At 36.0% G+C, this 14080-nt stretch overlaps 1 protein-coding gene across 3 annotated transcripts in view; it reads left to right on the top strand.

Moving 5' to 3' along the window:
• NCOR1 (nuclear receptor corepressor 1) overlaps window positions 1-14080 on the top strand; it is a 73761-nt gene that overhangs the window by 16943 nt on the left and 42738 nt on the right. For all 3 annotated transcript variants that reach the window (XM_055718304.1, XM_055718296.1, XM_055718308.1), the window contains 7 exons: window positions 1580-1775; window positions 4154-4336; window positions 6237-6350; window positions 8881-8937; window positions 9380-9432; window positions 11273-11339; window positions 12348-12520. In XM_055718304.1, the coding sequence (XP_055574279.1) occupies window positions 1580-1775; window positions 4154-4336; window positions 6237-6350; window positions 8881-8937; window positions 9380-9432; window positions 11273-11339; window positions 12348-12520 (843 nt within the window). The remainder of the gene's footprint in view (window positions 1-1579; window positions 1776-4153; window positions 4337-6236; window positions 6351-8880; window positions 8938-9379; window positions 9433-11272; window positions 11340-12347; window positions 12521-14080) is intronic.

Below are 14080 nucleotides of genomic sequence, written 5' to 3'. Positions count from 1 at the left end.
GGGAACTAAATGAGAGTGTGTGCTGCTTTTGGCAAGACACTTGACAGCTTCGTATAATTTGTTCTAAATACCCTTTTTGTCAGTCTCGTATACCATTTCTGTCTCTGTGTAAGTAGATACAACTGATCTGGGTCCAGCAGGTTAACTGAGGACAAGTGTAGTGAACAGCTACAGTGAATCATATGTTGCAATTTAGTTTCAGATTGGTAATATCCTACTTGTCAGTAAAATGGGTTACTTCATGGTGGCAATTGATGAATGTTCAGCACACATTAGTGTATAACTGTAAGGTTGATAGACTCAAGAAGGTTTTCAAACAGTGTCAAGCATTCATATGACTCTATACCTGAAGAATATTGGATGTACTCGGAAAACCAAATTTAGAAATCAGAATACGAATAACTGGACTGTAGGAAGTCAGCAAAAATATGCTTCTGTTTAGCAGAGAGGTTACTATGTGATTTATGCGCCTCAAATCTTTAGCGTATTGGTATGCTGATGTACAGTTGTAAGCAAGTGTTATTGCTTTTAACAACCTCATGTATTTTTGTCTTGAACTCTTGGTAAGTATATCTGCTAGTAGCAACTTTATATGCTGATTACTGCTAGCAGTTTATTTTGGCTATAACTGAGGTAACTGGTTCTGAACAAATACCAATGATGAATGTTATGTAAATACTGGTTTAGCTTAAAATCTCATTAGAATATTCCCAGAAATAACTTGATGATAGTGAAATCTGGGGCTTGCATATTCCCTTCATCTTGTGTCACCAAAATGTCAGTAAGGCTCTATTTTTATTGCTGAGAATCCTAGTAGCGTTTAGAGTTCTCAAAACTTCAGTTTATAGCAGAAGTAAATCTCCCCCATCCCTCCCCCTGCATTGTAAATTTGTAAAAGCTTATTTAGTAGTTCTGGCAAAATACAGGAAACTGCTGTCATCTCTTCAGTGGCACTTCATAGGAAGATGTTGAAGCTTATGCAGTTCTTTTATGGACATCCTGTGCATTGCACTGTAAAGAAGCTAGTGATACTGTTCTTTTGCATTTTTCTGAGAAGGAGGAGTTTTTAAATAACTCGTGGTTTCAATCAGTGGCTGTTTCTGTCATTTAGTAGCATTTTAGTAGAGATCAAGTTCCAGATAGACTCATGGCTCATTTCAAGCACGCTGTGTATATTTAAAAGTTACTTGAATGCAAAAATGAAATAATGGAGCTGTTGTGGCCATCTGTGTTCAGTGGCTGTAGTACTATATTTATCTCATGGTTTGTTTGTTTTTTTTATAATTTGAATCAGAGCTATGATTTGAACAATATCACTGTAGCAGTGTTAAGTTTCTTTAAGGGTTTGTAATGATAGGGATGTGTTTAAACAGTGTCTTTTTAAGACGGAAGTTAATTTTCTCTTTTTCAATGTATTTTAACTGTTGTATTTCTGAAGATGATACTTAAAAATATGTCTGCCTTACTGTTTAGAGGGAGTTTCACTAAATGGCATCTCCTGTATATTTGAAAAGGGTTGAGGAACACAAAATAATTTTCTTGCAAATATATATTTAATATTTTGTCTTCTGTATATTAGGCCTCAAGAAAGGAGAACTGGATATGAACAGCAATTTCATCCAGGTCCATCTCAGACGGATCATGATTCACTGGAATCTAAGCGACCACGTCTTGAACAAGTCTCTGATTCCCATTTTCAGCGTGTCAGTGCAGCTACTGTCTTGCCTTTAGTACATCCTCTGCAGGAAGGGTTGAGATCTGCGGATATTAAGAAGGTAAAGCCATTTTCTAATATGATGCTAAAGATGTAACTTCCTATGTTACAGTGAGTTAAGAATTTTTTTTCTGTTAGGTAATTTTTTTTATTTGTTTAGGCTCATTCTTGAATCCCAGAAAACTAATTCTACATACTATTACAAACTGCTCATGAGTCAGTGTTACTCTTTTATAAAAAGACCAAGAAGATAAATCTACCTCAAACACAGTAAAGAGACTGGAGTTCTGAGTTGCCCCTACACACTCTTTAAGTCATTAAAACCTCAGTTGCAAACATTACAGTATAGTGCATGAAATATTTCTGCTTTTCAATTGCAAGCTGCTGGCAAATGCAAGCAAGCCCATTTTTTCTGTAATTAATATTTGTACTGAATGGTTGAAGTACTCCCCTCTGCCCCCTTTCCCTTTTAAACATTTGAAATGAATCTGCTTATTTATGTAACACTAATTATACTTGTCACTGGCTCATTTTGGGTAAATCTAGGACAGTCTAGTTTGGTCGGGATATTTTCTATTGTAGATACTGAATATTGATTTGAGAAATTTGTATAGAGCAGACAAATGTCTCTTAAATGAATATTTAATATCTTCTCTCATGCATGCACGCAGCTTCATGCATCAAAAAGCTGGTGCATAATGGGTGTGACTTCTGAAGGTGAGCTCTCAGGTCTCTAAATTCAGATAATCTTAAAAAAATTTTCACCATGTAGGTTCAAAAGCTAATAGGCACCAGGATTTAAAAAGTTGATTACTTGCCTTGCTTTTTCTCTACCATTCCTCTTATCATGTGAATAAACTCTCTGTGAAGTAAAATGATAGCATGTGATTTCTTAGTAACTTGCTCTGTTGCATAGCAAAGATGAGATCAAAGTGGATTGAAGAATCTGAGCCAAGACATTCAATGTGAACATGCTTGCATGTAACTGAATTTTTATCCAGGCGCTACATATAGAAATCTACTGTCTCAATTTAGAAATACAGCCTAGTATTATCTCGAGGAGAAGTGGCATTTGGACGCGTCATCTTTCAGGCAGATTGGCTTGAATGAGCGATCTAGTGTTTGCCAGCTAGGTAGTCATGGAGCATGATGGTCTGATGACATAAACAAAGACAAGGTGCAATAGTGCTGATACTAGAACGTGAAGCGCGTTGGAATATGTTGTTTGGGAACAGACAAAAAAGCAGAGGCAAGAAAAGTGAAAGCCAAATGAATAGTGTAACCTGTTGTCATGGTTTAACCCCAGCCAGAAACTAAGTACCACACACTAAGTTTCACGCTTACTCACTTCCACCCACCCCCAGAAGTGTGGAGAGGAAAATTGGAAAGGAATGTAAAACTTGAGGGTTGAGATAAGAACAATTTTATAATTAAAATGAAATGGGAGTGGGAGTGACTCAAAACAATAATAATAACTATAACAGTTACTATAACTATAATAAGAACGACAATAATAATTATGAAAAAGAGGGAGAAGGGGAGAGGAATAAAATCCAAAGGGAAAGGAGAAAAAACAAGTGATGCACAATAAAATTTCTAACCTCCTGCTGACTGACTGATGTCTAGCCAGTCCCCAGGCAATGATTGGCTGCAGCCAACTCCCCCCAGTTTATATACTGAGCATGATCTATGGTATGGAGTATCCCTTTGGCTAGTTTGGGTCAGCTGTCCTGGCTGTGTCCCCTCCCAGTTTCTTGTGCCCCTCTAGCTGTCTTGCTGCCAAGGCTTGAGGAACTGAAAAGTCCTTGACTTAGTATAAACATTAACTAGCAACAACTAAAAACATCTGTCATCAACATTATTCTCACACAAAATCCAAAACACAGCACTGTACCAGCTACTAAGAAGAAAACTAACTGTTCCAGGTGAAACCAGGGCACCTGTCTTCTCTTAAGTCATCACTTCTCTTTAGTCCTTTTATAACCACAGCTGACTCCAGATACACTTTATCAGGGTCGTCATGGTTATCTTCAAGAATATCCTCATCTATACACGTGCAGAGTATTGAGCACTTGTTCTCAAGTAACCCTTGCTTTAAAGGAGAAAGATAGTGTTTACAGTTATGAAGACACATTTTTTAAAGTGAGATGTTTTGATCCTCATTTTGGTTTCAAGGTTTGGTTTCAATGTTGAAATGTGCTGTTATTTTTAAAGGTAGACTGTGAAATGGGCTGTCAGTTCTAAAATATTTATAGTGTTAATAATTTGAAATATTAAGCTTTAACTTAGCTCTTCAACAGAGATACAGATTAACTGGAAATTCTTTTTAATTCACGCATGCTAGTTTGGTTACTGAACACTCACCTATGTTATCAATATGACCAAATTTCTCTCAATTTCTCCCCCACACCCCCACCCCATCTCCTGTCCCCATGAAAGGACCCATCTTTTGGAGGAAAACATGAGGGACCATCTTCTCCAATTTCTGGTCAGCCTTGTGGGGAGGACCAAAATGCTTCACCTTCAAAGCTGTCAAAGGAAGAATTGATACAGAGCATGGACCGTGTAGATCGCGAAATTGCGAAAGTTGAACAGCAAATCCTTAAACTGAAGAAAAAGCAAGTAAGCATAGCAGACACTACTGTTTTTATCTGCCAGTGAAGAAGGTGTGGAAAAACTTCATTTGTTGTTGTTGGTGAATTTTTGGTTACGTGAACCAACTGAACAAGTTAAAAAGGGAAGGTTATGTATGTGATTTTGTTAAAACATTTAAGTGGATTGAACATCACATAGCTTTAGGTGTTTTTGAAAGTAGGAGAAAGCCACGTAGTAACACCAACAGTGGATGGCTTTATATTTTAAACTTCTGTTAGACGACTAGTGAAACAAGGGCACCATGACTGCAGTTTCAGCCTTAAAGATGACTGCTGGGTGAGGGGAGGCTGTCATCTTTATTCTTTCTCAGTCTGTGCAAGGGGAGAATCCCTTGCATGCATCTCCAAAGCCAGTGCTTGTACAGAAGTCCCTGGATCATCTGCTTTCACAAGGGCAAGAGATCCTAACATCTGGAGCTAAGGTCAGCATTGGGGGGAAAGTGTAGTAGGAGGGGTGTGAGTAAACAGCGCAGAGAAATAAAGGAGGAAGTATCACCTTTTTTGGTATGGTCCTGGCTGTGCTTTGCACCAGAGCGCTGCACTTCAGCCTTTGGAAGCAAAGGAAATGTTTCCTGGCAGTAGTTGTTGCCTTCCCAGTAGCTGTTGTGGCCAACTAAACCCACCCTTTAATCTAGGCATCTGTTACTCCTTGGCAAAAACAAAGTCCTTGTCGTCTTTTCCTTTTATGACTTTCAAAGATCCAGATAGAAATAGTGCCAGCATTACGTTTTTTAAGTGGGAACTCTGTAGGAAATTAGTTATGCTATAGGATTTGTTAACTTGTAGGTCCAGGATAATAAATAGACAACTATTTGGAGTGATATGTTTTTATGGTCTGGAAGCATTTCATTCCATCTGAATTTTAATGACCTGTAAAGTGACCTTCAGCACAAAAATAAAAAAGTATGTCATTAAATACCTGGCTGTGTGTTAAACGATGCCTATCTTTTTGTTTGTTTGTTCACTTTTCCACAAAATCAGCAAGTACTATGCATACTATCTATGAAGGTTCATTTGTGCACATTTTTACTATGATTTGACTTCTTAAAAATTACAAAGTTGTCATTGCCTGCAATAATTGAGCCTGCTTATTAAGTCATTCTGCAAAAATTTTACACTTTGAATTCTTATGCAGAAATGTAGCATGTTCTATCCAGTATTGTAAGATGGGATGGATCCCTAGTGTCAGTAGTTCTTTGTTGCATGTTTGTGGCAGGCATGGATGAAGGATATTGACAATTAAAAAAGGAAGGTGTCACTGAACCAGATTTATTTGATGTGAGAGTGTGTAGTGCAGCAGTGTAGTAGCTAGGAAAACATTACAGGGTTGTTTTTTTTTTTTTGCTGTTGGTATTTTTTGCTTGTTTGGTATTTTAACAATCTTGGAACTTCAATGCATGTGGAGTGGTTTATTTCTGCTGTGAAGTATGTTTAGAATTATGTTCTCTGTGGAGTGTTAGAAGGACTTTTGTACTTTGTAAACAATGAGATAGTAGTAGTAATAATGACACTTGAATATCTACAATAGAAAGGCAACTTCCTCTGTGAGAAGGCAGGTTTGGAGTAACTTTCTCTGAAGTTAATATTTTTGTTTAAAGTTACATAGTGATAAATTGAAAAGTCACTTTACATGTCAAGCTGAAACAAGTCTTTTTTAAACAGTTAATTTGGTTTACCAATAGTACAAAAAATAGTCTTGTTATCGTCCCTATTGGCATTAAAACCATTTCATTCATTCCTTGTCAGTTAAAAGGAGAAATAACAGGCGGTGCTAACTGTTGATCAGATGCATATTTTATCTCTGGTGACTAATTACTGGTAAGGGTAACATGGTGCGGATGGCTGATTTTCTTTCTTTCGTCTCTTAGCAACAACTTGAAGAAGAAGCTGCTAAGCCTCCAGAGCCAGAGCGGCCTGTCTCCCCTCCTCCAGTGGAACAGAAACACCGCAGTATTGTCCAAATTATTTACGATGAAAATCGGGTAAGCGTGCTTTTCAGTTGACTGAGTGTAGCTGTGAATCTGACCCAATGTGCTAAAACTCATTGTGTCTTAACTTCTGTGGGTCAGTTTTTGCTTCTGCTGTTTTATTGATCTGCCCTTTTTATCCCTCTTTTAATACTCATTTACTTATTTAAATGAAAGATGCTTGCATGACATTTTTATTCTTGATCACAGGATCCTTCTATCTTGTAAGCCGTCTAGGGAAGCACATCTGTGTCTCTCATCCCTAGACCCTTTTGTTGAGATGTTTAGATATAGATATGTATAAACACACAGAGAGGCGCACACACACGTATGTATATATAGACAGATATTTGTATGCGTGTAGATAGATAAATTAAAAAAAAAGCCACAGAAATTTATCTTGTATTCTCTTTTCCTTACATAAATACTGACAAGCTTGGCTGAAGACCCAACATTTAAATTAACTGAAGGGGAAAAACTGCCTATGTTGTAAGATTCTGTGCTTTCTTTTTAAACTCTGACTTCTGGCTCTTAAGATCTAGATAAATGAACAGATATGAAGAAGTAGTATATTGGTGAATTGTGAGCTTGCATTGCATAAGTCATGAGAAAAGTACAGGCGCTCAGTAATATTGCCAGAAGTAGCAAACTGCTTCCTGCCTTTTTTTTTTTTTTTTTTTTCCTGGTAGTTTGAGATTAGGATGTTGGATATCTGCTGGTTTTGAGAGTATTATGGTCTTTTGTGAGAGGCTTATGTTTGTTTAATTTCCCGATTCTATTTTGTAGGTTAGAGAAACAGCTAACTTCTGTTACAATAGTCTATTTTTGAAAATATGAGGTGGTAAAAACCTGCAACACAATACTAGATTTTTTTATACAGTGGAACTTTGTCTCAAGTGTTCCGTGCAGCCTGTTCTCCCCTTCCCCCAGTTGTCTGTGAAATTTGATGTATTTACTTAATACAGGACAGTAGGGCAATTATTATGTTATAAAAACTGTTGTAGCCAATGTACAGCGATATGTTTACTTCTGGTTACAAACCAGTTTTACTGCTTTAAATCTCTTTCATGCTATAATGTAATAAAAATTATAAAACTCATACAATCACCTAACAAGACAAGCTGAGTTGCATGTTGGGTAGTAGGCAAAACTGTGAGTTTGAAGACACCTTAGTGGGCTGCTGTGCAACTTTCTCTGCTAACTGGTTACACGTGGGTTTTACAACAGAGTTTTTAACTTGCTGTTGCATTCCCCACATCGTGTACGTGTCAGTAGATGTGGAAACCCATTTTTATGTTGCCTGTGTCAGTGTATAGTTATCTATTAGCTTCTGTCTGTGTAGCTGTTGATATAGTATTCTATATCCAAAGGCAATTATTAAGCTTAATGCATTTGTGAATCCATTTAGCACTTGGTTTGAGTTCTCGTGTCAGGAATTACATGTACTGCAGAATGGCAGAGTTGATGGGGCTTAATACAAATAGCACGTGTCACTACTCACTGTCTTATTTAAAGGTTTATTTAAGATCTGTTAAGCCATTTGTGTACATAGTGCTTGTTTGGTATCTTTTCTTCTTCAGTTGTGCAAGAGGACAATCCCCTTGGCAGCTTTCATCTTCAAACCATGCAGTTTAGGATAATTACTTTAACCAAATTCCATCAGTAGTTGAATATTAAAAGTAATAGGGCTAGAGTTCAATCTTAAATGTTTTGAGACCAGAAAAAACATTCTTCCAGGGTAGTACTATAATATTTCCTTGATATATAATTATTTTGTGCAGCTGTGAGTTCCAAAGAATTTCTCAAGATTGCAATTATATGGAAAGAGGTTAGAACTTAGCAGGACACTTTTGAATAGTGACTGCTTTATGGATTATTTTCTCCTATATTTTTCTTTGCAGATATCTGAGGGCTAGCACATATAACTGCTGGGGGGGGAGGAAGGAAATTTGAGGGTCATTTCAGATAGCCTGGCTGTTGACAAAGAGCTTTGGAAGATTGTACAGGCTTGAAATGAGATTGTGAAAGCCAACTGTCTTACTCAGTGCTGCCTCCTTTAGGGTCAGAATTATTTCAGGGTCTTTGCCTAGTGTGAGGGAAGTAGGACCTTTGACATATTTCTCTCTGTGTGTGTATGTACATATGGATTCACACTCCCACACTTGGCAACTGGACAATTTTAGTCTCTTATTTCCATTTTTTTGATGCTAGCTATACTTCATTTTACTGGACACCTTTTTTCCTCTTAATATTGATTTGCTATGTTATTTGTTAAATGTATGTTCTTTTTGAATTGCAGAAATCGGTTTCTGCGTTTATGCTCTACCAGCTTCCAAACACGGAGATCAGAGTAGTAACTGAACAATTCAAGTATGAGTTTCTTGATTTTCTGAGGCAGCACTGCAGAAGTAGGTTAAGAAGGATATAGTATGGTCAGACAGGGGTTTAGCAGCTAGCATAAGTGAAAAAGCTCAGATGCACTTTTGATGCTAACTTCAGGTGATTTACTTAGACTATATATTTTAAAAAAAAATCTTTCTTGCAGAAAAAAGCAGAAGAAGCTCACAAGATTTTTGAAGGTCTTGGCCCAAAAGTTGAACTGGTAAGTTGTGGGGGTTTTTGTTTGTTTGTCTGTCTTTTGTTCAGTTTTCTGTGTTGCCAGTTGCTGTAAATCTGCTGTGGTAAACAGATGTAGTTCTGTTTATGTATAAAAGTGGGTGTTTAAATGCACTGGTGAATTGGGGCTTTAGTGAACTGATTGGCCACATAAGTGTAATTTTTAAAATCGATTTGAAGCTAATTGAGAGAAGAGTTTGAAATATGAAAAAAATGAAATACTGTTGTACATAAGTAGTTATAACCTAATTCTAAGTAATGAAATCTATGCTTTGTGTTGAATATCTTCTAGTCCCTTCAGACTGCTGCATCTCAGGTTGAGTGCACTGTTGGCAGAATACTAAGATATTGTTAAATATATTGCATATACTTTTAGAATTACATGCATTGAAAAGTACTAAGCATACATTTCTAATCCAAAATTGTAGCCACTTTACAACCAACCATCAGACACAAAGGTCTACCATGAAAACATCAAAACGTAAGTGCTTTAATATCTTGTCACGGTGCCATTTAGGGCAGCTAGACTTAAACATTTGCTCGAATTTTTCATTGCTGTGATTTCCAAATAGTGTGTGTACTTTATCCATAATTAAAAGCTTCCAGTCCATGTAACTTTTGGATATCTATGTCGTAGAACAGTGCTGAAAAGCAGGAGTTACATGTATTGAAGGCAGAAAGAAACTGTCACTTTGAATCTGAACTTAAAGATAAATATAAAACTGAAGTTGGTAATGCTAGTGTTTTTCAGAGTCTAAAATACCAGATCTGACATGGATATATCTAGTCAACTTTCCCTGAAAGTACCGTTCAAAGAAGAGTTTCAAAAGTTACCACTGTCAATAAACCTTAGGAGGAGTCCTGATTATTTTTTTTAATTTATTTTATTTTTATTATGTCTTAACCATGTAATCATTTTCTGTCGTGGCTATGAGCAGAGTTACTGCATGCTACACTTACCTGTTATTTAGGGCAAACCAAATTCAATTATTTGAAATAAACTGCTTGTCTTCTGAAAGAAACGTGGTTTTTGAGGAAAGTAATTTTTTTGTTTTTCATATAGAACTTGTTTCTTGAATTTGTATGAGCTGTGGTTTTTTTAGTTTACTGCAGTAAATATTGTTTATAAATACAAATGTAGTTTTAATAGATTAATTTAAAAATGTGCTTAATTGAGCTTATTTGTACTCAAATGTCCATAAAAGAGACCTTCTTCATGGTGTTTGTTTCATCCAATTGCTTTGAACATCTCAGTTCTGCAAAGATGATGCTGAACTTCTCTACAAAATGTCATTCATAACGTAGAACAAAATCTTCCTTTTTACCTATGTATGTCAAATCAATATTGATTTCACTGTGTAGCAATGCTATAAAATACCAAAATAGTGATCACTCCATTGCAACAAGTATCAGCTTGTTTTGAAAACATGTATTGCTACTAGTGAAAGTAATGGCTGAATTTCAATGGTCACAAAAGTGCATATTTCTTGCAAATCTTCTTTGAGGAAATCCCACTCTATTGTAACTATGAAGACCAAGGCCTTTTCATGGCTTCTCTGGCACAGTAACTGGGGAAAAAAAAATATTTACTTTCATGTCTCACTTTGCAACTCAAATATTGGTGGCGTTTAGACAAACTTTACTGCTGTGGCATGATTATCCCACTTCAAATTTCTTGAAGAACATTAGTCTTTTCATAGGATTTGTTTATTCATAACCATTTTCTGTACTACCAGTTTTTATAAAGGAAGAAATGAATTGTTGGTTTCAGGTGTGAAGAAATGCGTAATGAATTACATGCATATTATGAAGTGCTATAACTTTTGCTAGCATTTTATAATATTTTCTAAGTACAGAAAAAATCCTACAGATGGCTGTCCTTTAAAATCTTCTCTTAGCAGTTCCAAAATACTGATTTTTTTTTTTGAGTAATACATTGTAAAAGTCTTAACTTTAGGATTGAATTACAAAGATTCCCCCCCACCCCACTCCAGCATAATATCTTAAGCCAAATTTACTCATTTTAGCATATTGTCTGATTCCAAAGGAGAGCACGTAACTTGAAATTGTAAGCTTCTGTGTCTCAATTGCTTGTTCCAGCCATCTTCAAGAATATTCTCTCTTCTAAAATACAGTATTAGTTAGATGATTGTTTCATCAGAAATTTCCCCTCTATTTTCTACACCAAAAATATTTTTCATAATAATGATCTGTCATCTAGGATCTATATGGGCTTTGCTGAGTAATTTTGAAGTGCTTGATTCTTACGTAGTTTTTTTTTTTGTTGCTTGGTGTTTTTTCCCCCTAATTTTGTTTTCCAGAAACCAAGTGATGAGGAAGAAGCTAATACTGTTCTTTAAAAGAAGAAACCATGCAAGAAAACAACGGGTAATACTGCCATGTTTTTGTAAAGAGAGCACGTGTTTGGTTTTCTGTCTGGATCCTTGAGTTACATTCCCAAATGTGTTGTGTAAATCCTATTGATTAGAAAAATAAGATCTTAAGCTAAAATTCAGTTGCTTTACTAGAAAATAAGCTGCGGGTTTATAACTGGTCTGTTGATTATTTGACTGAAAACCATCTAAAGTACAATACGGGAAAAGCTTTTTTTTCTTTCCTTTCCTTTTCTCTTCTTAAAGAGTATGAGTGGAAGACACCCAGTGAAATCTTTAACTGTCATGCCTGACCTCTCTGAACTTCTTTTCTTGTATAGCAGCTGTAGTATCTGAAAGAAAATGGGGCAGATCTCTGATTTTTGAAGTCTGACAGCACTTTTAATCTAACTCACACATGTTGGATACCAGTATTAATTGACTTAATGCTTTCTCTTGCATGCTGTTGTAGCAAGTGGCATACAAAGTCAAGAGGCCCTTCTGGGTGGTGTCTGAAAGATCGTTTTTATTATTAAGAATAGCAAAGGGTTATACATCAAATTAGAAGATTCCGCTATGAAAATGCAATTAAGTGTTTTTCTTCTTATGATCCTAGGTTTTTTTCATGTAGGAGCAGCTCCCTACATATCACCCACATTGAGGATATACTGCAGTGATTCCAGCCCCCTTCTGTTAATTAAAAATTTTAAATAAAATATTAAAAAAATCCACTAACTAAAAGCCTGGTACCAGAAGATGTGCAATTTCTGGAAGGCAGTAATAGCTGTTACCGAATACCATTGTGATGTGTAAAGCAAAGAAATAGTGTGTAATATGCAAAATCTGCATTTTCATATCCATTTCCTCACCTCTCTGCTGAAAATTGTGTAATGTCATCTTCAAAATGGAAGCCACTAGAGCAGGAAAAATATGTTTGTTCGTTCTGGGAGCCTACTCGTGTTATGCATACTGATCACTTAGTGTATTTTTGTTTAGTTCAAGGTTTACTTTTGGAATTTAACAGGAACAGAAAATCTGTCAACGTTATGATCAGCTGATGGAGGCATGGGAGAAAAAAGTTGACAGGATAGAAAATAATCCACGCAGGAAAGCTAAGGAGAGCAAAACAAGAGAGTACTATGAAAAACAATTTCCAGAAATCCGGAAGCAAAGAGAACAGCAAGAACGATTCCAAAGGTATTACCATGGATTTGAAATATTTCCTACAAAATATCTCTTAGTACTTCAGTTTTAAGAATTAATAATAAAATTGGTTCAGCTTAATGGTTAAGTTTTGTGTTCATCATTTTATTCCTTAAAAACCAGTATTTTAGAGTATCATACAGTATCAAGTAAGATGTTCTTTCATTTATTTGCTGTGTTTCATGGCATTTTGGTCAAGTTTCACTTCACATCCTAAGGATCTTCATGATTATCTTTGTATATCCACTGTCTTAAGTCTCACCCTCTCCTGTCCCTCCCCACCAGCTTTGTCAGCAGTGCTAGCCTCGTCAGTTTGGTGTCCTCTTGGGCTGCCTTAATGTGTCCAAATTGTCCCTTTCCTATCCCTCTCTTCAGATCTGCCATCAAACCCCTTATTTTTCCAAAAGAAATACAGGAAAAGGGCTAATTAGCAAAGACTCATTAGGTTGTGGTGCTCGATGAGACCATATGAGTTAAAGCTGCTCAAATGCATAAAGGGGTTTGTGGAGTTGGACTTAACTGGAGCGTCAGCCTCATGCGAGCCTGTTTGGTTTGGTCCTACAGCCTAACTTGTACTTAGTATTTTTCTATCACTGGTGTCGCTTCTTTGTTTCATGTTCCCTATAATCATTAGCCTACACACTCAAAAATCATTTGACTTCTTTAATTAACAATTTGAGTGATCTTTTGTTGTACTTGCTGTGTAATTTGATTCTAGACATTTTTGTTTTTTGATGTATGCAAGCTATGACAATTAACTCCCTGCTATTTAATTTTAATCTGTCAGGCATTTGTTAAATGGAAATTATACAAAAAGTCTTAAAAGGAACGAAGCACAATTCAGTTGAGAGTTCACTTTATGTACAGTACTGTAGGTAGCGTTTTAAATTAGAATTAGGTCAAGTTTGATTCAGTTGTGTTGAAATCTGTTTATCTAATGTTTTGAATCATTTTAATACACCTTTGAGAGTTCAAGACCCATAAAGATTTCATCTCATTATTTCTTCTAACCATCTGTCTAAGTCACCTTACTTCATAAAACATAGGAAAAGCAGATAGTTTGCAGTACGTCTTGGAGGCTGCAAGATCTGGCTTTGTGGAATAAAGAAAGAAAAACTGTTAGAATGGAAACAGCACTCTTGTCTATGAGAAGCTTTTACTTTAAGAATATATTCAATCTTTGTAATTGCAAACTACTTGGGAAGGGGGCCATCTCTTTACATTATATTCATGTTCTCTAATGTAATGGCGTATTTGTCTATAGCTCTGCTTGTAACACTATTGCTGCATAAATACTGAGGAGTTTTTTTTGACAGATTTTGTGCAAATTGATTAGTTTGGTAAAATCTTTGAACAAATGAGGATATTTTGTCTGTCTAATTATCAGTGATTTTTCTCTCTGAAATGCTTTTTGATCCACATGCTGTAATGTATTATTATGACATTCTTAAGTGTAATAATCGCAAGCTGAAAAATTCTTCCAAACTACAGCTCTCCCCATGAATTCAAAAGTTGAAAATTTTCCCTTGTTGTAACGAGTCTTAGTGCTGTATT

The sequence above is a fragment of the Falco cherrug genome, chromosome 1, assembly GCF_023634085.1.
Source record: "Falco cherrug isolate bFalChe1 chromosome 1, bFalChe1.pri, whole genome shotgun sequence".
NCBI classification, from domain to species: Eukaryota; Metazoa; Chordata; class Aves; order Falconiformes; family Falconidae; genus Falco; species Falco cherrug.
The sequence above is the reverse complement of the archived record's forward strand: the minus strand, read 5'-3'. Positions and strand labels throughout refer to the sequence as shown.